Source organism: Patella vulgata, chromosome 2 (assembly GCF_932274485.2).
Source record: "Patella vulgata chromosome 2, xgPatVulg1.2, whole genome shotgun sequence".
Taxonomy (NCBI): domain Eukaryota; kingdom Metazoa; phylum Mollusca; class Gastropoda; family Patellidae; genus Patella; species Patella vulgata.
In genome coordinates this window covers 52,491,213-52,516,566 of record NC_065880.2, presented here as the reverse complement: position 1 = coordinate 52,516,566, position 25,354 = coordinate 52,491,213, and the positions used below count along the sequence as shown (strand labels likewise).

General features: G+C 35.7%; 1 protein-coding gene and 1 long non-coding RNA gene across 2 annotated transcripts; both read right to left on the bottom strand.

The window, feature by feature from the left end:
• Positions 1-8,568: 8,568 nt before the first annotated feature.
• Positions 8,569-14,722, bottom strand: LOC126809573 (calpain-9). The gene is made up of 9 exons (XM_050534202.2): positions 14,551-14,722; positions 12,153-12,239; positions 11,885-11,970; positions 11,637-11,714; positions 11,262-11,355; positions 10,541-10,628; positions 10,079-10,227; positions 9,062-9,279; positions 8,569-8,744 (listed from the first exon to the last, which is right to left on the bottom strand). Exons 1-9 carry the CDS (start codon positions 14,578-14,580, stop codon positions 8,672-8,674), a joined length of 903 nt encoding a protein of 300 aa, XP_050390159.2. The 5' UTR covers positions 14,581-14,722; the 3' UTR covers positions 8,569-8,671.
• A 746-nt stretch (positions 14,723-15,468) lies between these two features.
• LOC130010957 (uncharacterized) lies at positions 15,469-24,092 on the bottom strand. The gene is made up of 3 exons (XR_008786261.1): positions 23,262-24,092; positions 18,172-18,241; positions 15,469-15,569 (listed from the first exon to the last, which is right to left on the bottom strand). It is a non-coding gene; the product is annotated as an uncharacterized LOC130010957 (long non-coding RNA).
• Positions 24,093-25,354: the final 1,262 nt, after the last annotated feature.

Here is a 25,354-nt window from a genome sequence, read left to right as displayed (position 1 = left end):
TGAATAAATATTACACTATTGCTCATCAATATAAATGAATTTAAGAAGCATCAAAATTAAACAAACATATACATAACAAACTAACATGTTACAGTAATAAATATACATCTGTATTACAAGGAGATACTCGATTATTATCCCAGAAGGTTCCGACTTGATCTAGTGTAACGGAATTTGGTCCTGTCACAGTTCTGTCAGTCCCAATAACAGAGGTTGTGGGCTTAGAATCGTGACGTAAGTAAATACGGCGAATACGATTATGATGCCATGGTTGAGATCGTTTCTTATTCAGAGGGCGAGTTCGTTACAGTCCGAAATCTCCTTTTCATTCGATTGTCACTTTCAGAAAGTTCAATCGAGTATCCCCAATCCCCATGGTGATATTATTCTAAATAGCTGTATATAAAAATACATTTAGAATATGATATGTAATACATCATGCTTTTAGCATATGTGATAATAATTTTAATACCTTTAAGGTAACGGCATGATATTTAATACTATAGTGAATAATAATAATAACAAACCATCAGTGAGACTGATGTCCCCCGCCGAAATCCCAAAATAAATAGATAACACATATTAATTAATCGCACATTTATTTTTTTTTTCAAAAGTATCAAACAATCAAACTGATTATCAACTATACACTAAGTTTCGTCACTCTCTATCAGATAGAATCAAAGTTATCTTGTCCCAAAGCATCCACCAATGAAATGTCTTAGCTCTGCTTAACTTTAGCTCGAAATGTTAATCATTGAACTCAGTCAAGACATTCACCTAATGAACATCTTTATCAAGTTTAAACATCCTATCTTAATTAAAAACAGGGTTGTTATGTTCCAAAGTCTTGACCAATCAAATTGCTTATCGCTCGTTAGCCTAAGCAGAAAATTCGCATCATCGAATTTAGTCAAGGTAATGATATAATGAATATATACTCGGAGTTTCATCAATCTGACTTAATTAAATCCAAAGTTATCGTGCCCCAAAGCATCAACCAATCAGATTGCTTATCTCTGCTTACCGTAAGCAGACAATGTTTATCATCTCCATCAAGGCATGCACCTAATAAACGCCTACACCAAGTTTTAACACTCTCACTTAATTAGAACTAATGTTATTGTGTCCCAAAGCATCAACCAATTAAATTGCTTATCTTCGCTTACCCTAAGCAGAAAACTCTCATCTTCGAATTCCATCAAGGCATTCACCACCTAATAAACACCTACGGCAAATGTGAACATTCTAGCTCAATTAGAAGGAGAGTTATTGTGTTCCAAAGTTTCGGCCAATCAAATTGTTTATCGCTCTGCTTACCCTGAGCAGAAAATGCTCATTATCGAACTTAGTCAAGGTATTGATGTAATGAAACTACACTCTCACTTAATTAGAACTGAAGTTATTGTGTCCCAAAGCATCAACCAATCAAATTGCTTATCTCTGCTTACCCTAAGTAGAACATGGTCATATACGAACTCGATCAAGGCATTGACTTAATAAACACCTACACCAAGTTTGAACATTCTAGCTCATTTAGAAGGAGAGTTATTGTGTCCCAAAAAGTGTGACGGACAGACAGACTGACGGACAGAAAGACAGACGGACGAACCCATTTTAATAGTCCCCTGCTTTCTTCGAAAGACGGGGAACAATATAGACTAGGAACAATAAAGCTTATAGCACAAAAACCGACTGATACTTTTGAACATATAATACCTAACATATTTAAAGCTTAAAATATGACATACAAATTTATAGAAAACATAAAAACATCTAATCCTTGGCCCGAAGGACGAATTCGGGAAAATCGATTGACAGGAAAGTGCTTCGAAGTATTCACCAATATGTACGTATATCATGCCTACCGTGTGAAAATTGTCTCCACCAACGCATTAAATGAAAAGGAGCTTGATGAAACTCCGGGCATAAAAAAATGATAATTTGAGAAACATTCACTCCATAAGCTGGTCATGATGCTGCATATAAATGGAAAGTGAATAATGGAAAATTGAAATCGTGAAGTTTATCATATAATCCAACAATTACCTTCGGTTTTAGGTCAAATTTTAGACACAAATCCAAATACGATACACATTTGTAGAAACTACAACAGTGAAGAACGGTAGTATAGCTGTACTTGTTTCCCAGGTCCATAACATATCTAGCAAAACATGCTGTACTGCAGGAACTGAATATGGAGAAAAATAATAAAACAGATCACGGTCTAAATCAGTTTAACATGACTGGATGAGGATGACCCCCACGCAGCAGACGAAAAAACGCCCCAAAGACGTCCCAAACGCGTTCGCATTGTCGTTATTATACATAACCTGTCCTCTGGCACTGTCAAACATACGAACATAAAACACTGACTGTTTAATAATGACGCCTATTGTGTGAAGAACTCGGGGATTATTATGTATGTATAGTCATAAAGAAAAGGTGCCATCAAAAACTGGTTCAAGTATGAATATTCACCCGTATGTCCTTTCCGAAAATATTTCCATCGCCAAGTTGCTGTTGCCATATCTGTCAGTGATTGATAGGGCAGTATTTTCTGCGAGGCCATGAGTCTACACGTCCATGCCGCTTATATACATCTGAATATACCCATCTTATTACGGATTAATTCACATTTCATCAAGGTTTCACAACTGTATGAGTTTAAAAGTTTAAATGTCAACATGGCGGAACACACAGAGTTGTGTCCCATGACCGATTAACAATATTAAGAACACTGCATTTTATAAAACCTGATGAAGAACTTCAGAACGGTTGCCAGAGTGGGACATTGTTCAGCTTGCCAACCCAGAAAAGTTACGGTATAAAACATGAACTAACTGAACTGAATATAAATTATATCCTATAATATTTTTAAACGGCAAATGAAATGAAATGAAATCTTGTTTAACTCAATTCCTACTTCTTTAAACGGTATTGAACTTCACAATCTGATTAAAACACAGATACAATTTCGTTTCGTTTTTATAGTTCAAAATTTCGATTTTACTTGTCTTTACATGTAGCGTATCACACTGATCCGCAGTGAATATTTGCTTGGCCGCGACAATCACTGATAAGGATGACATTGATGCGGCTTAATGAGCTAGAAATATTAACTTTTTTCCTGCGACAAATTAAATTCTAAAACATTTTTTGTATATATTGGAAAAATAAATAAAGGCGTTTGACGTATTTGTAGGTAAAAATTATTTCCGATTTAGTGTAAATGGGTATTAAAATGACTAAAATGCAGCATTCTCTCCGAAGCAGTTATGTCTTATGTAAACAATGCACGCGCCATTCAGCCAATGATTCACACCGCGTGCTGTGACAGCACGTGTTAAGGCAGTCATCTATGACAGAGATATTATACGAGACTCGTAATTCTCTGTGAAACAGATTGGTAGTGTATGCCATCGAAAGTATAGAAAACGAAACGAAATATAGATCTATATTTTAATTAGATTGTGAACTTCATAAAATGTTGAATGGGTACTACACCTTGAAAATCAGTGAACAACCCACACTGTATAATAGATATTGATTTTTGATTTAGTACTGACGTATAATACATGTTATTATACATGTACTATAACAAATACCTGTACCTGACAAGTAGACAGGATATGATACATACTATTGTCGAATTTGGGGTAAAGTAAGAACACACTTCCTGTGTTTTCCAAGAAAGGCGTGCAAGTACTCAGTGGAATAAAATAGATCTAGTAAACAATTTGTACATTTAAAACTGATTCATTTAGGTCAAAATATAGTAGGCCTATATAGGGCCCTATATTATTATTTGCGGTGATATGAGGTTTATAAATCTTCCAAATACTACTTGGCTAATTTTAGTTTAATTGTTGTCTGTGTTAAGATAAACACACAGCAGAATATATCTTAACATTGACTTTATCTGTGGAAGTAAGTTTTTGAACAGATTATCATCCTACAAAAATAAATCAACTACAAAATTCAATGATTTTAGTTTTGACCCAGAACTTTATCCATTTTTAAGTGTGACAATATTAAACATACATTATGCAAGAGCTAAATCTGAGTATTACAAGTCTTTATTTAGGCTTCAGATTGATTGATTAAATTTTTAAATGGCGTCGTAAGCGGAGATTAACCGTTACGTTGACGTCATACTCCCTGAAATTTTAGATCGAGGCTAAATGATAGAGTGTACGGAGCGAGGTCGCTGTTGAGCGAGGCCGCATGTCAGTCAATTTGATTGAAAGTTCGATACGGCCTTGATATTATGTTTAGTTGTGGTTAAAATGAGAGTTTGCATGTCGGTATTCTTTTGTCACTTGCGTTTACAGAAAAATTATGGAAATTGATAAACATCGCAGCTAACATCACCCCAGTTGAATTGCAGCTCCATGGGATCACTGTTTCCTATTTGTCTGCTTCGGGAGTTACGTAGGCCTACCAGTTTCAGTACAAGAGTACACGCGGGCTAACAAGAAGTCGGCTATAATTTTGCCTCATTGATTTGGTCCTTTCCTTTCAAACTTTCGCTTCTTATCTATATATTAAAAGTCTTATTTTTAATTTGTAGTAAAAATATATTTGATACGAATTGAATTGCAACCCCGTCTCAAACCGAATAGGCTAACGGTACCACAGCCAATGAAAACGTTACTTGATTCGAGATTATATAGGTGGGGTTAACGCCTGTCAATCAAACGATCGGCCATTCTCGGAGACGGTGAAGAGAGAGTTGACTCCTATTTCTAGTCAAAAATTACAATGGGGATAACTTTGTTCAGAATAAAGTAATTTGACTGACATTTTCAATATATTCTTCTTTCATCATCTATTTTTGAACTGTTATAGCAAGAATGACCAACTCTCTATAAAAAATCTCCCATAATGTATCTTTGAGTTAACTTCCTGTTCAATATAATCAATATCCCAAGATATACAAGAAATAATTAAACTTTACCTCACTTCGTGTAAATTGAGCAACATCTTCGAGTCCACCGCGTTTCGTCATTTCTCTGTGCTCTTGGAAAAGTTCTTAAATATAAAATTGAAAGGATGCATTTTTAAAACAAGCAAAACAAACCCCAACCAAGTCCAGTGAAAGTCTATTGTTTATGTAAATTCATCTAAAGAGAAGTGGCATTGGACGTTCCAGTAGAAACAAGCGTGTCCGCTCTGTGTCGTCACTATTCTTGGACCCGGATTACAGGGGTCAAATTGAATATCATGTGTTTATAAATTGTTTAGCAGTATAATGTATAGAAGTGATATCAGGCGTTCTAGAAAGAGTAATCACACCCTGCAGCATGCACGATGCCCGATACTATGTGTAGTAAATCTAGATTGGATATGGTCAATAGCATCGGTGTCAAAGGTCTGAAGTATTGTCCGCAGCCCAGAGGTTACAACGACCATTGATCTTTTTAGTACCAGGCCTCGTTACACCGGTGGAAGAATGTTACTTACCAAACATAAGTATTAATTTACAAATAACGATAATAAAACAATCTAAAGATAAAGTAGATTGTCGACCACCATATCGACGTAGAATACACTGTATTAATATTTTGTCAACTTGAAGACCTAGAAAATAAAAATATCATTCTGCTTAAAGACCAAGTATTCTAAAATATAACTTTCGTAACTTGTGCTCAGTTAAAATGTCTAGTACTTTTTGGTTTGGGTCAAAAATAAATTTGTAGGATTCATAATATACTGAGACTCAATGAAAACGCACCGATAATTTGACCGGAAGTTAATACAGCTGAAATGTGATTTTGGGCATGTTTGTAGGCTGGGCATCGACAAAAAAGACAACTCAATAACAAACGTAGACAACTGTGTTGAGTCAAAATTGACCCAATGTAATACCGTTTGGCATGTGGTCGGTCAGAGAGCAATCGGCGATGAACAGTTTCAGCACTCAATATGAACCCAGGTGGACCCCTCCCTCAACATGCCCATTCTCTGGAATTCATTGTGTGTGTGTGTGTGTGTGTGTTTGAGAGAATTGATTTGTTATGTGTCTATCCGATCAAACAAAATCATTCCCACGTGTTATCGTCGTGATCTGATGTTGTTACATCATAGATCGTATATAATACAGTTCTATCGTTACATTCAGATTTCGTGTGAACTGCAAGGGAAGACAACCCTGTGTTTGGGAGATTGATTAAAGTGCTGGGCCCTGTTTCTCGAAATCTTAACCAAAGTTAAAATCAAAATTTAAGCACTAAAATCAATCTAATATCATCCAATCAAATTACAAAAATTTGGATTTTATATTAGGTAAAATTTCGTGAAACAGGCCCCAGATTTGTTTTATAGGGTGACAACTCATCTTCTTTCGGAAATAGGCCTACGTGTAAAACTCTCCAGTAATATAGAATGGTTATCTCATGATATATCTATTTATGACGAGAATATTTACCTAATTTTGTAATCATTTTTTGTAATTCAATTCCATCGACTGTACCGGTGTTGTTGTTATCGAAGTATTTAAAGAGATTCTGTAATAAAGACACTATCATTCAAATAACATTAAGGGTATAATTTTAAGCCCATACACATTGAAAAAAAGTCTCAAAAAGTATACTCGTCCAAAATGATTAAAAACTCCTTCGTGTTCTGTCTTCAAACACTAGCACATCGAGGTCAAGGTGACATCTATTCTATTTTTTAAGATGCTATCATCTAGTTAACTATCTAAAGAGCATCATTCAGCCCTTATTTTTGATTATAAGCGCGTAATGAAGTTATAAGTAAGACATACCTTGTACACTGTAATCTCTTTCCACATTTTACGAGTTTCGTTAATATCTAAGAGACCGGATCTGTTTGTCTTGTTAAAATTAAGGATCTAGTTGATGAACAAATATCCTTATACCAGTGGCGCAGCCATAGAGAGGTTTTGGGAGCAAGAGAGGGGTTGGGAGATGTGGAACACCCTGCTTCCCCTAACTGAAAATCGGAATTACAGATAACTTTTTTCAATTTTTCTTCCAAATTCTTGGGGGGGGGGGGGGGGGGGAGGGGCGCCTCAGCTACATAATGAAAAAGGTGTTACGGTCGTGTGCTTTATCCATCATCATCAGATGGTAGGATGGGATGGGTATTCAAAGCGCGAGATAATGATGTAGACATATGTGATATCACAATTAATGCTTTGCATCAATGAAATTGAATCACAATGTGATCCTATTAATTCATAATAAAAGTGACGTCAAACGGGGTGTTCGATTTCTCTCTTTAAAAAACTCCGTGTGTATGTATGTCTGCGTAACTTGGAGACTATGATGACATCATGCACTGTCAACTGTCAAATTTCCTTGACAGGAACCTGGCAAACTCCCCCTTGCAAAAATTCCTGGATCCGTCCCTGCGACATTATACGTTTATATAAAATATTGACACTTTTTCCAGGTTTAATTTGTATTTATGGTAAAGGGATACATCCATACAAGCAACTAAACTCCTACACGCCTCTTTACTAAACTTAATTTCTTCATCCATTTCTATACAAAAAACAAATATATTAAATCAGACAATAAAGTCGATTGTTATAAAAGTAGCTGACAATTATTCGTATTTTACAGTGGACTGATTCCGATAAGGGAGGATTATTTTCAATAGATCCCAAAAGCCAAAATGTAGACATTGCATTTGTCTGTATAGAGGACAATGTAGCTCAACCAACTCTCAACGAAACACAACAAACACATATAATGCAAACACAAAACCGTATGTGCTTACAACGCAGATAATTTAAACAGTATGTAGTGTATGAATATGCGCAAGCTTATTAAATTTGTGTGACACCCCATTCTGTGATATTTATTTTTCTTGGTGGGTGATTTGTAGAAAAAAATATACCTTTGGAACTTGCAGCTAAAATAAAGGATCTTAATTCTTTATAATCGAGTCGTTTATCCCCACCAGAATATTTTAGAAATAATTCTGTTATCAGATCATATGTTGGTGTTAATACAGGTGGTATAGAAGGCTAAAATAAAAAACATCGACAATGATAGTAATGATTTTATTTTCTGGTTGTCTTACACTGTTCCCAATAATAATCGTCCCTATTATGTCTACGTTATGCGTTGTTATGCATTGTGTATAAAAGCTGATTATATGGAAAGTATCAGTCAAATTACTTCATTTTGAGCGAAGTTCCTGGTGTTTGAAATTTTATCAAGTACCACTGCTATGATAAAAAAAACAACGTCTCGATTTTTCATTTTATGGTTAAATTATTAAAAGGCAAAGTGGTTCTAATCAATTCAAAATCTAAGCCATCCATTCAAAATCTAAGCCATTCTTTCAAATCTAAGCCGCCATTCAAAATCTAAGCCATTCGATGGCCCAGAGAGTTGATTATGGGCTTTCATGTGAATAACAGTGTAAATAATAATTTACATAACATTTGAAGCAAGAAAATGGACCTTCAGTAGGCAGATTTAGCTTTTACATAATATATCTTAATATTGACCATGTATTCCCTACACGCTAGAGATATTTATTATAAAATAATTAAACAATTCGGCAGCTGTCACACACGTGTATTATCTTTCTAAAACACCCGATACCACTTCTCATTTCAAGTGTGCACACAAAAATCTATTAAGCTATGTACTTTTGCATTCCAAACTCACAAAACATCCTAAAACGTCTATTTTAGAAAATTTGATGATAAATTTACCCGGTTAGGAGATACTGGCTTTGGGTTGTCAATGTCCAGAACTCTGAAACGAAAACAAAATGAATGACTAGATACGGTTTGATTCCTGGTTCATAATGTTCGACAGTAAAGGGACATTAATTCATTTATATCGTTATTTCTTCAAACAAAATACTCAACAACACCGACACTGCCTTTACTTAGAGGACATTTTTCAGGGAAGAGAATGTCATGTACCATTACACTAATTTGTATTTTGTATTAATGGACTTGAATTTGATTGCTCTTTAGGATTGGTGGTGTTATATATCAATCGGTGATTTATCGGAAATTGTTTATCAATAAAAAGATATTGTAATTATTATACATAATAAAACTAACCCACTTTCTGCCCTTTTCTCTGTAAAGAGACGAAGTAAAAAATCCGCTTCGGCATGTGGATGGAATGTGCTGGGTATTATGACGTAAACACCCGGTGAAAGCTCAAAACGTCTGGTCACTTCACGATTATATTGATATTGTCCAGATCTTTCTGTTAATCTCATAGAATTTCTAGAAGCCCTTTCGCCATCTAATGGTTTCATATCGGGCGATTTTAACTGAAATTGAAGATTTATTTAATCACGGGGATGAAGACAGGGTTATAAATGTTCTTGGATTTTTTTTAAATCCTCCAGTACTATAATATCAATCGATTTGACCTCGTTTAACAATGGAATGCCTTATTGGCCTTAATGTTAATTCTCATTTCATTGAACGGTTTTATAACTTTTCAAGAGATTTTTTTTTGCTGGGATGTTTTCTATCAAAGCAACCTCTTGCTCAAAAGCATGTAAAAGGTTCACCATGGAAATCTTGAGATTAACAAAGTAGAATACTAGTAAATATGTAACTCTACAATATCAGCTCTATATTTCAACGTAACCAACCTCTTTATTCTTTCATCTAAAAGTCAACAAAATCCACAATTAAAAAGAAGAAAATGGAGAACAGGACTGTAGGCTAATTTATTTTTATAGAATAAAACAGGACACAATTATATGGATTACAAGTAACTAATATCCCACATGTCATGTTTTATTCTAGTAAGTTATGCTCAGCTTAAACAATTTATTGCGTAGTCCGGTAAGCATATCATATGCAGGTAATGATTACTAATAAACAAAAGTAATACAAGTTAGAATACTTCCGCATCTTATCAGAGATAAAATAAAAATAGAAGAATAATTTTCTGAGGTCTGAGGTCTCTTTCGCGTGGACATGTAGTCTTTGCAAAATCGAGATTCGTTGATCCGGTTCTATGGCTTCGATAACAACCTACACGGACTATTGTGTTTCACGCTTTTGGGGTTGAAATTGAACTGCAAAAATATAGACGGGTCTCAACTAAATATTTACCTTATATACAGCAAATCCAATACATATTTTTGACTGGTTGTTGTACTCTTTTTCTGTTAAGGAAACAATTAAAGTACATTCTGCGTTAGGGTTATCTGCATCTGTGTCTGTTAATGTAATGAAGAATTGTGGATTTTTCCAATATAAATCTGAAAATTAAAACAAAGTTTTGTTTTCGTACAATTTTATTAGAAAAGATTACTCTTGAAATTCCACCATTCTCAAAGAATGTGCAAAATTAAAAATTGTTAGATAATAGGTCTTAATTGCAATTTCTTAAAACATTTTTAATTCAGAACAATCATAATTCTCGTTTTGAACTAATACCTGAACTAATTATATGTACCTGGTGCATTTACATGGCTATAGGTGTTGTTTGAATTGAAGTTGGGGGTTAAACCCCATTTCATTTCATTGTTTGAATTGATTTTTCGATAAAACAAAAACTGAAAAAAAACTTACTTTCGTTTGGTGGATTACCACAGCCTCCTGCTGATATTCCTTTCTTCCAAGCATCATGATAAATTGTTACATTCCAAGATGTAATCCCCTACAATTTATTTAAACAAAAGACAATCAGAAAATCATTTGGACTAAGACTAGTAATTATTTCCCCTTACTTCATGATGGACGAATGTATTTAAGGAATAAATAAAGCTGTAACCAGTAAATAAGTAATGATTTTGTTTTGCTTCAATAGATTGTCGATATCGATATAACCCCAAACCCCAAGGTATAGTACAGAATGTAAAAGACATTTCATCGCACTACTCCAGCTCCGTGGACTGTTTAGTGATATGCCCTAGAGCGGAGCTCATCCAGTGTTACATTTCAAAAAGAAATAACCTCTCACAATCTTTAGGTTAACCTGCAGGTCTACATGATGCTCGAGAATAATATCAATTACTCCAGTAATTTCCGAATTATCTTGGGCTGTCGATTTATTCTTTTAGATTAACTGCGATTTTAATCATGTACCTTATCCTCTGCTATTTCTGTTGTGAGGACTGCAAATGATATGCCCTAGAGCGGAGCTCATCCAGTATTACATTTCAAAAAGAAATAACCTCTCACAATCTCTAGGTTAACCTTCCCGTCTACATGATGCTCGAGAATAATATCAAGTACTCCAGTTATTTCCTAATTTATTTAGGATTGCCGATTGATTCTTTTAATCATTTACCTCATCCTCTGCTATTTCTGTTGTGAGTGCGTCGGGCTGCAAATGACACATCTGTATTTCATCAAAGATATTAATCACGTCCTCATAGCACATCCTAACACAATGAAATAACACATTAATAGTATCAATTAATCTTATTCATAAATAACTATATCTATATCTATATGGTGCTAGCTATGAAATGCAATTGTTGGATATTTCAAGCATAAAAAAAGAAGAATGCAAAGCTTACAGTTGTCCCTTTGAGTATAAACGATTTAGACGGAGTGTTATAATGAGACAGTGTAATACCTTTTTCATGAACCATTGATACAATTTGTAATTTTGTATGTAAACATTTATCAAGTAAATTTTAAGTCTTTGCTATGCACTTACCAAAATTCACCATCATTTGCTCTTTGGAATCGCAATTCATTTCTAACTGATGGTGGTAGTGATTCCATTTCTTCTGATCTGTAAATACACGTTTGTCAATTGGCAAACTACATACAAGAAAAATAGCTAACAGATTTAACTTAAACGAGTGGATTAATTAAATACAATATGGCATACTAACACAATTCGCCCTCTAAGCATATTTCGAACACCTTATCATAATTAACAATCCGTCGTATCATACCAACCTGTCTGACCAGCGACCCGTCCATTCACTTTTACCCCATGGATTCCTTAACCGAATTAAACTTACTGAATATCTTCCAAATGGCACCTGAATAAAGATTAATTAGAATTTTAAAACTAAATAAATCATTTAAAAGAAGAAATGGCACCTGAATAAAGATTTAGAATTCTAAAACTAAATAAATCATTTAAAAGAAGAAATAACTAAAAAGTTTAAATGAATAACAATTTTTATGTTGCATGTGTTATATATGATATTATGTAACGCACATTTTTGATTGCTGTAATACTGTAGGCATGTCCCGCATATAAACCATTCGTTAATTCAACTTCTGGGTCCTTCTCATTTGGATGTTTCTGGAAACAGAATAGATATAATGCGCCATATGTAAATATACTATTCAAAAAAAGTAGGGAATATTTGATTTTGGGGGCATAATACTAAAATATGCAAATGACTACGAAAAAAGTCACTATAGAACCTAACAGAAGAAACATTTCCAGTTACATGTGACGCCCAAACGCACCAATAGCTACCGCATGGAATGCAGGTGATGCTTGGGATCATCATGGGGGTCCAACCCAAGATTTGCACGACTCTGACTTTGAATGTTACAGTCATTGTGGCATTGAATTCCAGGGTGGAAACATCAGTTTAATTGTTTTAGTGACCAGAAAACAAATTTTGATATGCGTCGGCTTACCCAAAATGAAAGGTTACGTGCCCTTGGCATGCTACAGATCGGCACAACACAGGCGGTTGTGGCGCGGACGATGAATGTTTCTCAGTCTGTCATAAGCAGGCTATGGTCCAGATACCGTGATACACAATCTGTACAGGACAGACCACGCTCAGGTCGACCAAGGGCGACAACTCAAGCCCAGGATCGATTTATCCGTACCTTGGCCTTGAGAAATCGTGTCATCACAGCAAATCAGATCAGCGCTCGTCTTCAAACAGACACTGGTGTGAGAGTGAGTGGCCAGACGATTCGGAATCGACTGCATAGGGGTCACCTTCGCGCCCGACGTCCTCGCGTGATCCCTTGTTTGAGAGATCATCACATTCAGGCAAAACGTCGTTGGTGTAGGGATCGTCAACACTGGGATAATCGACGCTGGAGCAATGTGATGTTTTCAGATGAGTCAAGGTTCACTGTTGATTTTTTGGACGAACGTAGGAGGGTGTGGCGTCGTCGAAATGAGCGCTTCCAAGACGTTAACGTCATCAGACATGATCGATTTGGGGGTGGTTCTGTTATGGTGTGGGGAGGCATCACTGTTGCTGGAAGAACGGCTTTACATGTTGTTGCAGGGCGTGTTACAGGCCAGTACTACCTGGACAACATCTTGGCAGTCCATGTTGTGCCGTTCGCACGACGTCATGGCCGCCGTTTCATCTTCCAGGATGACAACGCAAGATGTCACAGGGCCAGGATCGTTACAGGTTACCTCCAACAACAGAACATCACCACATTACCTTGTCTGGGACATGCTTGGACAGAGGTTACGTCAACGTCAACAACGTCCTGCCAATGTCCAAGAACTTGCTGCTGCGTTGCAACAGGAATGGGACAATCTGGACCAAAATGACCTTAGACGTCTCATTAGGAGTATGCCACGTCGGATCAATGCTTGTTTGGCAAACAGAGGAGGATTTACCCGTTACTGACTTGGTTGTGATGCTGTGGTAACTTTGCTGTTTGACCCCGGGTATCATTTTACCCTTATAATGGTCAGTCTGTGCCTTACTTAGTCTAACGATCATTTGGAATAAATCGATGAATGTGAACTTCATTTCATTTTGTCATTTGTTTCTTCGTCAGTTCCATTAGGTGACTTTAATAACACTTAAAAATCAAATATCCCCTACTTTTTTTGAATAGTATATATAAAACTCCTCTTGTAATATTTGTCCGTTAATGTTGCATAAAATGGGGTAATGTTCTGGAATAAGATTTCTGTGGGCTACTGGGTTTCAAGCACTGTGATTTCAAAAGGAAAAGAAAGTTAATGTTAAATCGTATTTTCTTGCAATATTCTCACGGGGAGCAGGGATTATAAAGGACTGCAATGATGCATAAAATGGTGTAATGTACCGGAATAAGATTTTGTAGGTCCCTCGGCCCCCAGAATAGTATTTTCAAAAGGAAGAAGAAAGTTAATGGAAATTAAAGTTATTTTTTACAAGACTATCAAAAAAATAAAATTCAAACATTGGTTTTTGCGTAACAGTTTTTTAAATAGATAATTTAGAGTACTTATACTTTCATTCAACATTCAGAAACGAGATACCTTTTGAAAAAAAAATCTCTGAAGGCCCCAGCCCTTGTCTTAATCCGCCTAGTTCTAAGAACGCAAGGTATTTCAGGATCCCCTGAAAGGATGATGACATGACAAGTAAAGAAAGGGTCAATTTTCATGTCCAAATTCTTCCTGAAAAGGGAGAAATGCAAGACTGATTTCCAGAATAAACTGGTGGCTTATGGAAGAAATGAAATGGAATGGGGTTTAACGTCCTACTGTTCTGCTCCTAACTTGGGTTAATGAAGACGGGCTTATGGAAGAGATGAGAAAGCTGCCTTAAAGAAGTGTGTGTTTTAAATAGTTCATATAAAATGCTTATACGTAAACCCCTATAACCCGTTACTAATCTTAGTGTACTTACATGTATGCTCGCCCCTACCATCGAGTTCATAAATATAGATTTATACAATAGATAAAAGAGCTTCCGGGGTATTTTATCTTTATTACTGAGATCGATAACTTCACTGATGCCACCAGTAAAATCTACAAGCCCATCCTGTATTTTACCACCGACCAAACCACCATACCCCCCTCGCAATCTGAAAGAAGTGGGTATAAAACTGCCAAATTTATAAGTCACTGTAATAGTTAACACATAGTTGATCCTCACTCTGACGACAGCAGTTGAAATAATATAAATCCTCATAAATGTATATCATCCCATTTGGTATTAGCAATGTGTCTTGTATATTTCAATGTTTAATGGAACCAGTTATTAGAGTAAATAAAGCATCCGTGAATTATGTATACATATCTTATATTCAATGTTAATGATCATTTTTCAAAGGTAAATAAACCTATTACTTTGCATACGCTTTCTCCAGCAATGCACTCCAAAATTCATCTTTACTCTCCCTATTTCTACAGAAGATTAGTTGGGCACCATCGCTTGGTAAATAATCGTCAACAATTACTTCTTTCCAGTCGCCATACCACCAAAAATTAAATCGGAAAACCCCTTCAAAATGAATAAAACGAGGATTACAACCAACTATCACTGTCATGTATTAGTAAGTAATTGCACATTGCACTGGTTAAATATATATAAGGACGGCCTGGTACTAAGTTTGAGAATGCCCTTAAGAGATTAGTTACGTTAAAATAAACTAATTTAAACGGCCCTTAGCATATAAGTACCGTTACAATCTTTTGGGTATGGCTAATTTTGTTATTATTTTATACGAAATTTATCTAGATAATTCAATAAATTCTTATTTATTATCTCTGTTATTATATGATAAATTATCAAGATTATATTATCAAGAAAATACATGCCCGTATATCCTGTATCAAATGTTTGATCTATTGGAACAACACGCTCAAATATATTTCTATGTGATGTGCATAATGTAGCTGCTGCGGCCACAAACCAACAGTCTCCTGTAAAATATAATTACTTTGTATTTACTAGTAAATAACAAAAAGGATCTCGATACTTCGATTTCCGTGTATTAGTTAGAGTGTTACATGGTCATATCGCACATTCCTGCTGAATCTCAGTGAGATCCGTGATGTTCCTAAAATTTTGTTTTTATGTACAGTAATGTGATATTATCCGCTTGTCTTTCGAAAAACTGCAATCCTTTGTGGCGTAAGTCGGATGGATGATGAGATTTAAAATGTAGATTTGGTTTCTCTGTAATTTTAATGAACCAAATGTAAATGCTGATATTCATCTGATCACCCAACATTTCACAAATGCGCCCATTGTGAACGCCATCCTATACCACAAAAAGCTTCATAAGTTTCACCTCTGAATGGACATCTTCCGGGGAAGTCTATTTTAATTCCTGGGTATTCAGTAAGCATCGAACGTAGATGATCTTATTTATTATTTTTTTGTGTAGGCAATATTTTATTTCAAATGGATGAAAACGGATCAGGGAACAGACATAACCTATATTAGATAACAAACATCATCTCTCAACCCTCTGTGTTTCGAGATAAAAGATGGTGCTATATAGTTCCGAGTAGCAAAGCCCAACGCAAATCACATCGGGTCTCAGTAAGCAAAATTGACAATATTTTTCATCAAAACAACGATTGATTATTGTTATTTATAATATTTCTGCCACATCCAACTACAATTAAGCAGATAATCCTACCTGAAACGGGTATAAATCATCGTATTTAAAACCGAGGCGTTAAGCCGTTACTAGGAACGCCATTTTTAAACGGGAGATGTATGACGGTGTGTGTCTTATAAAATCTACGCTTCATTAATTTAAACGCGAATATTTGGAGTTAGGCGATAGTTGTGCCACTCCATTGGCCTCCGTAAGTTTAATTAGTCATAATAGTATAAAATTATCTTATTTTTAAGATGTTACATGCATTAATAAAGAAATTGAGTTTGCCACTTGGAACTAAAGTCACCCAAAATCAAACGATATGTCTATTTTGCATCATTATGTTGTAGTATTGGGTAGTATGTGGCGATATTGAGGTGGTATTGGGGTGGTATTGGGTGGTATTGGGTAGTATTGGGTAAATCGTCCCACCCCCCAATCGTAGCTAAAAACAAGCACATCAGTATGTCTCAACGTTTTTAGCTACGTGGCTAAGCCTATATCACCACTCTCATGGTCTTTTTCCTAACCTGTAATAGACCAATTGCCTCCTTGGGGAAGAATCCCCCCACCCCCACGGACTTATATAAACAACACATAAAACCCAAACTGAGCAATGTTGGCCTACTTGTGTATTGACTATCCACAAAACCTCTTTTTGCGTGAGCTAGGAAATACTTTAAAAAAATGTTTTTGGTTACACGTCAGGTTACAGAATACATGATTATATTTATTAACATTGAAATCCTTGGTGTCTAAACATTATACGCCATAAATCTCTCTTATCAAACTAGCTATTAATTCACTATGACACATTTTACTGTCGTTCTTTTGCTCTGCAGATTACATTTATGTTTCGTTTATTTTCTACATTATATCTTTTAAAGTAACTAACTTTATATCACCAACAGTAACATGTTTTTATCAGACAATTGTGTTCTAAATGGTTATGACCCTAAACCGCTCCCATGTAGGCTTTATCACAATTTACCATAATATGCAACCCAGTATACCAATACGGATTCGTCGAAAAGTTCACATGAAAACAGACAATCCAAAAACTGCAATATAATTGAAAGCTGTCAGGTGTCTCGTGTATAGTTCTGAAATAAACACATATCTTCCGAGAAGATCAACAATCTATTAATTTGTCACAAAGATTTAAGTCTCCATAAATAATATAATTCCAAAGTCATTTTCAGCCCTGCACAAAGTACAGTCGTTGTATACCATATCAGTTGGTTTGAGAGACGTGAAAGTATTAGATGATTGGAAGTTTTACAGGACTGTAAATAACAAGAACCTACCACACCCTTCCATCCACTCTGCATTCTGAATAAATTCTGCCCTGTCAAATATTTATAAAACAAATTATGTCTCAATATTATCTATTATATACCCCCTATATGTTCTATATTTACGTAATTATGTATGTAAAAATAATGTATATATTATATATTCATATATTTTGTCTATATATTAGACATAGCCTGTTCCCCAATCTAAATTTAGATATCTACTGAATAAAACCAACATCAGTTTGGGTCCGAAACAGGCACCCACATACATAGTCTCGAATTTCATTGCTACCATTGTTACTACAATCTACAAAGTCTCGATTATCAGTTATCAATTATTAAATGGCAATCGTGTTTTAATCCATTAAATATCACGACCACCCGATATTCTAGAGAGTAGATTATGGGCTTGGTATGTGAATAAATGTCTAATTAATAATTTATGTAACATTTGAGGTCCAACGAAAGATCTGCAATAGGTAGATTTAGCTATTTACATAACGCATCTTTAAGATCCAATAGAGAATTTATGCAGAGGATGCAGACACTTGCAAAATGTTAAAGATTAAAATCTCCCTGTTATTTCCGCAAGAACGGACAGTTTTTAAAACCCACCTATATATCCTTGGTCTAGGTCATGTCGGTCTATATTACCAACCACAAATCTTGGCCGACTACAAATGTCCTGAAAATATAGGACAATTTAATGAACATTCCTTCAAATGGTAAATTACGTCATTTCACCCCCCCAAAATACATTGTTAGTCATATTTTTGATTGTTACAACATTGCTGTTTCATTAACACCAGGAGCGCCATAATTGATTAGTTAAATGCCATCAGTGATATAAATAATCCCTAGTTCTCATATCCAGTTTCGATATAAAATTATATTCAATTAGTATCGACTTAAAATTAGCCTCTTAAAATTCTGTCCTTTATTTTCATGTGGTGTTCGCCATATATATGGACGCCATATAGCTATGTTTTTCTGAGCCATCTCTACCACTTTCCTATCTACCTTTAATACATTTACACCCTCCAAACTCAACCATTCCCGGGATCATATCGGAGTTTTAAGGTTCCAATGGCGGCCATATTGAATTTATGCTAATTACTCGAAAACCTATCTTTATATTTTGGGCGATTTTTATTTGGGAGACCTTCAGGAACCCCTCTGCCAGATTCAGTCGAGAAAAAATTATGTTGCAAATTGTTCTAGGTATCCACACCATATGGCGCGGGGGGGGGGGGGTGTCTGAGGCTATTAATTGTCGGTTTTACTGGGAAAGTGGGTGTGACTTAGAGATTGAAGCTATTTTGAACGTTCTGTGACAATGCGAAATGTCCGAAATCGCCGAAGTTGTCATTTTGTGAAATATTGCCGTAATATTGACAATAACAGTCGGATTTTAACATATGATATATTTTGACATAGCTGGAGGCAATGCATATAGCTACGGTACTTTAGATTTTTGATTTTCGACGAATCTTGGAAGATATATGGCGCCAAATTTTGAAAATTTTAATTTTTACAAAAACTTTTTTTATATATGGATATTTTTTATGGCATTTTACCAAGGGTTAAAGAGTCATCTGATTTGGGCAAAAATATGAGCAAATTTTGTCTCGATAATTTGCCTTGGCCTCTATTGGCCTATTCAGTTTATGGGTTCTGGGTTAATTATTTATTGCTCTATTTGTATAAAACAAAGATCACATGCTTCATGATGCAAATTCGCAACATTTTTATTACCAATAAAGTTTTCTGTCGGCGCCAGAAGTGATGTAATTTTACCCAAAACAACAATTTTGACGGGTTGGAACAGATATTAATTTTAACAAATCTGATAGATCAAGATGAATTCCCCTACTACAGGCGCAATAAAGTCGGATTCAGTTTGTTTTTAAATTTCGGTTTTGTATTTGCACCATTTCGATTTAAAGGCGAAAAAGGTGTAAAAATGAGCTATTTACAATACATTTCGCTTTTTCGTAATTTAAGTAACTAGCATAAAATTGTAGCATTAATCCATACGAATCGATGTCAAAATTTGTTTGTAATATAAGCAGTTGCTGAGAAATAGGCAATTTTGCATGAGTCACTTTCTACGTTATTCTGTCTGTAAAAGAGTCAATTATAACCCGATTTAATTTTTTCTTCACCATTTGATGACCAATTTGATATTTGATATTAATCAACAAATAGAATGAACCAATGCGGTCATATAGATATCATAAAATAGTTTCAGTTGCGAGGAAATAGACGATTTTCTACAAGTTACTTTTTAAGGATTTTGGTTCATAAAAGTGTCAATTATTTTTCGATTTTCATAAAATTTTCACCATGTGATGCCTAATGCAATTTATGATTTCATAAAACTCATTTAACATTTTCATTATCACCGGAAGTAAAGTCATTTTGGCAAAAACTGTATTTTTAGCTTCCAAAACAAATATTTTTTTGAAGTGAACGATATTCATTATTCGTATAAAATTTTGATATTTGATTCCAGTATGATTCAATACGTTCATATAGATATCAAAAAGTGTTTTTAGCGTCTTCCCTTGCCGAGCAATAACCAATTTTGTCAGTATCACTTATTAAGGTTTTTGGCATTTTAATAAGGCTTTTATAAAGGGTTAATTCTGTTCCAATTTTAATCAATTATGTCATGCAAAGGACAATCGAAGTAGTTATTTCTGTAATCCAATTTAAATATTTTGTTGAAAACGAAAGTGATGTCATCGTGTCGAGTCTTCGTTGTATAAATGGAACTGATATAGCTAGATTTTTTTGACTAATTCTGCGTTCATTTTATAACACGTGCGCAATGCTCATGTGGAAATCTGTTTATCGTTTTCATTGTTACGGGAAGTGACGTCAGTTCAAGAGTAGCGTGGCACCGGGGAAACCCGTCATCACTGCATCGCAGTTCAGTTTAGTTCTGTGTTATATTTCTTGTTGATTTTTCTTTCCTTCTTGTGATTTTTTTTTTTTTAAAAAAAAGTCTTTCTATTACAGTATCGTATACTTGCTTACTATTTAACTTGATAAACGATCAAGTCTAAGGTACCTCGACACCAGCATGTTGGAATAGGATTACCCCCAAGAAATGATTAATGGTTGGATGAAAAAGCCAGAATTGCTTGAATATAAAATCGTCGGTATAATATACTATTCAAAAAAAGTAGGGGATATTTGATTTTTAAGTGTTATTAAAGTCACCTAATGAAACTGACGAAGAAACAAATGACAAAATGAAATGAAGTTCACATTCATCGATTTATTCCAAATGATCGTTAGACTAAGTAAGGCACAGACTGACCATTATAAGGGTAAAATGATACCCGGGGTCAAACAGCAAAGTTACCACAGCATCACAATCAAGTCAGTAACGGGTAAATCCTCCTCTGTTTGCCAAACAAGCATTGATCCGACGTGGCATACTCCTAATGAGACGTCTAAGGTCATTTTGGTCCAGATTGTCCCAGTCCTGTTGCAACGCAGCAGCAAGTTCTTGGACATTGGCAGGACGTTGTTGACGTTGACGTAACCTCTGTCCAAGCATGTCCCAGACATGCTCGATGGGGGAGAGGTCGGGACTCAGTACTGGCCAAGGAATGTGGTGATGTTCTGTTGTTGGAGGTAACCTGTAACGATCCTGGCCCTGTGACAGCTTGCGTTGTCATCCTGGAAGATGAAACGGCGGCCATGTGCGAACGGCACAACATGGACTGCCAAGATGTTGTCCCGGTAGTACTGGCCTGTAACACGCCCTGTAACAACATGTAAAGCCGTTCTTCCAGCAACAGTGATGCCTCCCCACACCATAACAGAACCACCCCCAAATCGATCATGTCTGATGACGTTAACGTCTTGGAAGCGCTCGTTTCGACGACGCCACACCCTCCTACGTCTGTCCAAAAAATCAACAGTGAACCTTGACTCATCTGAAAACATCACATTGCTCCAGCGTCGATTATCCCAGTGTTGACGATCCCTACACCAACGACGTCTTGCCTGAATGTGATGATCTCTCAAACAAGGGATCACGCGAGGACGTCGGGCGCGAAGGTGACCCCTATGCAGTCGATTCCGAATCGTCTGGCCACTCACTCTCACACCAGTGTCTGTTTGAAGACGAGCGCTGATCTGATTTGTTGTGATGACACGATTTCTCAAGGCCAAGGTACGGATAAATCGATCCTGGGCTTGAGTTGTCGCCCTTGGTCGACCTGAGCGTGGTCTGTCCTGTACAGATTGTGTATCACGGTATCTGGACCATAGCCTGCTTATGACAGACTGAGAAACATTCATCGTCCGCGCCACAACCGCCTGTGTTGTGCCGATCTGTAGCATGCCAAGGGCACGTAACCTTTCATTTTGGGTAAGCCGACGCATATCAAAATTTGTTTTCTGGTCACTAAAACAATTAAACTGATGTTTCCACCCTGGAATTCAATGCCACAATGACTGTACCATTCAAAGTCAGAGTCGTGCAAATCTTGGGTTGGACCCCCATGATGATCCCAAGCATCACCTGCATTCCATGCGGTAGCTATTGGTGCGTTTGGGCGTCACATGTAACTGGAAATGTTTCTTCTGTTAGGTTCTATAGTGACTTTTTTCGTAGTCATTTGCATATTTTAGTATTATGCCCCCAAAATCAAATATCCCCTACTTTTTTTGAATAGTATATTAAAGCGTACCAGACTTTGAAATTACATATCTGGATATTGGAAAGTTACTTGGTGTAGATAAAAAAAACCTTTTACTGACAATTGTAATTAAAGTTCATAAATATCAAAACATTATTGTAGTAAATATATAGAGGATATTTGTCGTTTTAGAGTGAATAACATATTTTATTTCATCGAGAAGCAAGAAAACTTATATTTTGACGAATGCGTAGCATGAGTGAAAATGTAAACGTTTTCTTGCTTTCTTTTTTTTCACTGATGAAACGCGGTATTTCCCTACTCCGTTTTCATACGATACCCTTAACATTAAACCACGGTAATATATAACTCTAACTACCCAGTTCTCGATTTAAAATTGTAAATATTATTCAGTATTGTGGTCGGGACGTTCGTCATACATGTAGTCATTTATTAGTTTATACTCTTTTCAATAAATTATATACACTATCATCAATACCTGTATTTAGACTATACATGTTCTTTCAAGCAATACACATGTTTTAGGCGATGCATAATGCATATCGATAATAATTACTAAAACAGTGACGAATTCGAGTCAGAGGTGTTTATATTCAAATTTTTGACAATATAGTTGGTATATACAAATAAATAAGAAGATTAGCAATATATCAAATTGAATTATTAATAAGAAAAATTGGCGAGAACTATCATTCGGGTGGTTATACTCCGATTTATACCCCATGTCGAGTCGTTTCTAATAATTACCACTCAATTTCCAGCTTAAATCCAAGAGATTGGAAGGATCAAAATGTAGTTCTTGCGATATAATCACAATGTATAGTATGGTATATGCACCATTATCATCTACAATTTTAAAATCTAAAATATAACTTGCCCTTTTATCCTCTTTCTCTCTTTTCTTTAAAGATTTCAACCTATAGTATATGGTCTGATTTGTTAATAGATTTTTCTGACACTAAAGTTAGATAACCAATTACAATAGATATAGTTTATTTTCTTTTTCTGAAACAATGTCCTTACCCGTGGTCTTTTCCAGACTACCCGCCCAAATTGTCGATCTCTTTGGCCATCGATGTATAAAGACCTCTCTTCCGGTGGAAAGTCAGGGTCAACAAATAATGACCTGGTCTTCAGACAGTGGTCACGTACTGTTGCATAGTCCAGTTGGTGAGTACCATATCTCCTAATATGGGCCATATCTTGTATACCAGGTAGGTCACCGTTTGCTATGTACCAGACATAAACTATTTGATTTAATCCTTCACGACGATATTATCTTACTGTATGACGGTTTCGTTGATGATATCATGCGGTACTGTTTCTGTTTTTTAAAACTATACGTCATTCATTATAATAGGTAAGAGGATATCAACCAAAACATTATTATTATAGGTAGTTATAATAGCGGTGCACCTTTCTCATATCAATATAATAGGCCTAAAATTATATCCAGCAATAAACTTTGAACAAAAATAAATATAATAGTTTGTTTCAAGACAGTAACTGATAAGCGATAAACGGTGTCGTAGCTAGCTGGGGAACAGAGGGGTTACCTCTCTTAAAGAGACATTATCACCCTCATCAAGAAAATAAATGTAGTTATTTTTGATCAGTTTATACTAATTTGTGACTGCCATTTGTTTGTCTGTCAGACCTTCTGTTCAGGGTTGGCGGCTACACAAGGGCTGTCCCGATGCTGAAATTTGGTGTTATGAGGTAGCTCGGACCGGGCAGTAAATAAAAGACCAGATGGCGATTCCACTTCCGGTTTCGGAGCTATGTTAATTCCGGTTCATAGCTATCGGGTCAACCGCTAGTATCATATATTTCAAAAACTAATCTAGCTATTGAAAATCCTAACAATAAGATATTATCGATGCACTTTTATTGAATTCCTTAAATTACGATTTGATATTGTAAATAAGTTATAGCATTGCGTCGTGTTATCGTGGTTTTAATTTCTTATGTTGCATGTTTCAATCTGGTAAACATTCAATTCTGGGTTAATAACAAAAGAACACGTGTGACACTTCTGGTGTAAGTTTCCACTGTCCATATAAGGGTGGTTTTCGACGTCATTAGGCTAATTAACCCAAAGCCCTGTATCTATATACGGCTTTGAATTAACCCATCGTTATAATTAATTATGTCATATTTGACCAATTAGATAATTGAAGCCACAAACCCAAAGCTACAAGACTATCATCCCCCTGAGCATTCGTTAGATAGCCGTTGGATTCCAGAGAGAGAAGATGTGGCAATTTCTATCAGCAAACCATATTCCTGAAGCAATGGCCCGAGAAATCCCTCTCTGGCCATTGCTGGATTCAATCAAATCTATCCCAAGTACAGCAACATGACAGCCATAGGGTTCTTCCCTAAATTTTTGGACAGTGATTTAAGGTATTGTTCGTCTTCAAACAGTTTGTTTACATTGTATACGTTTTGATAGCCTCGTTTGTCACGCAATTAGTTTTTTTGCAATATTCTGCTATTCACTGGTTAATTGGGCATAATAAAATGACTTTATTGTAATCTATTATGCGTTGTACCACATGTATTCAGCTCGAAATATAAAATGTAAAAACGAACTGTTGAATTGTTATTCCTGGTAAGACAAACGTCTTAACTAATGGGTAGATAAACGTCTTAACTACTTAGGTAGGAAGAAGAAAATGCACAACATGAAACGGAAGCAAAGACGACAATTACAAATACTAGACGATCACATGTAGTAAGAAAAGAATGCATGGGTCATACGTGTGGCGACCGGTCCATGGTACTACAGGGGTCTCCCCATAACAGTTTGAAACATACGTTCGGTGCATTCTGGGGTATATTTTGGGCGAGTAACACAATGGAACTATTAATCTTGTACTCAACCCAAAATTCGTCCCACTTTGGAACCACCCAACCCCCTAGATCCGGTACTGAATTTACATATAGCTAAAAAGCAGAACTGACATTTCTTTACATTTTCTTGTCACCCTGTCATAGCGATATCAATTACAACCGGGTCGATTGGAATAAAGTGTTATAACTCTTTCGCTCCATTTTTATGTATGAATATGGGTGTATTGTCCTTAAAAGGCGGCAAATATGCTGAAAATAAA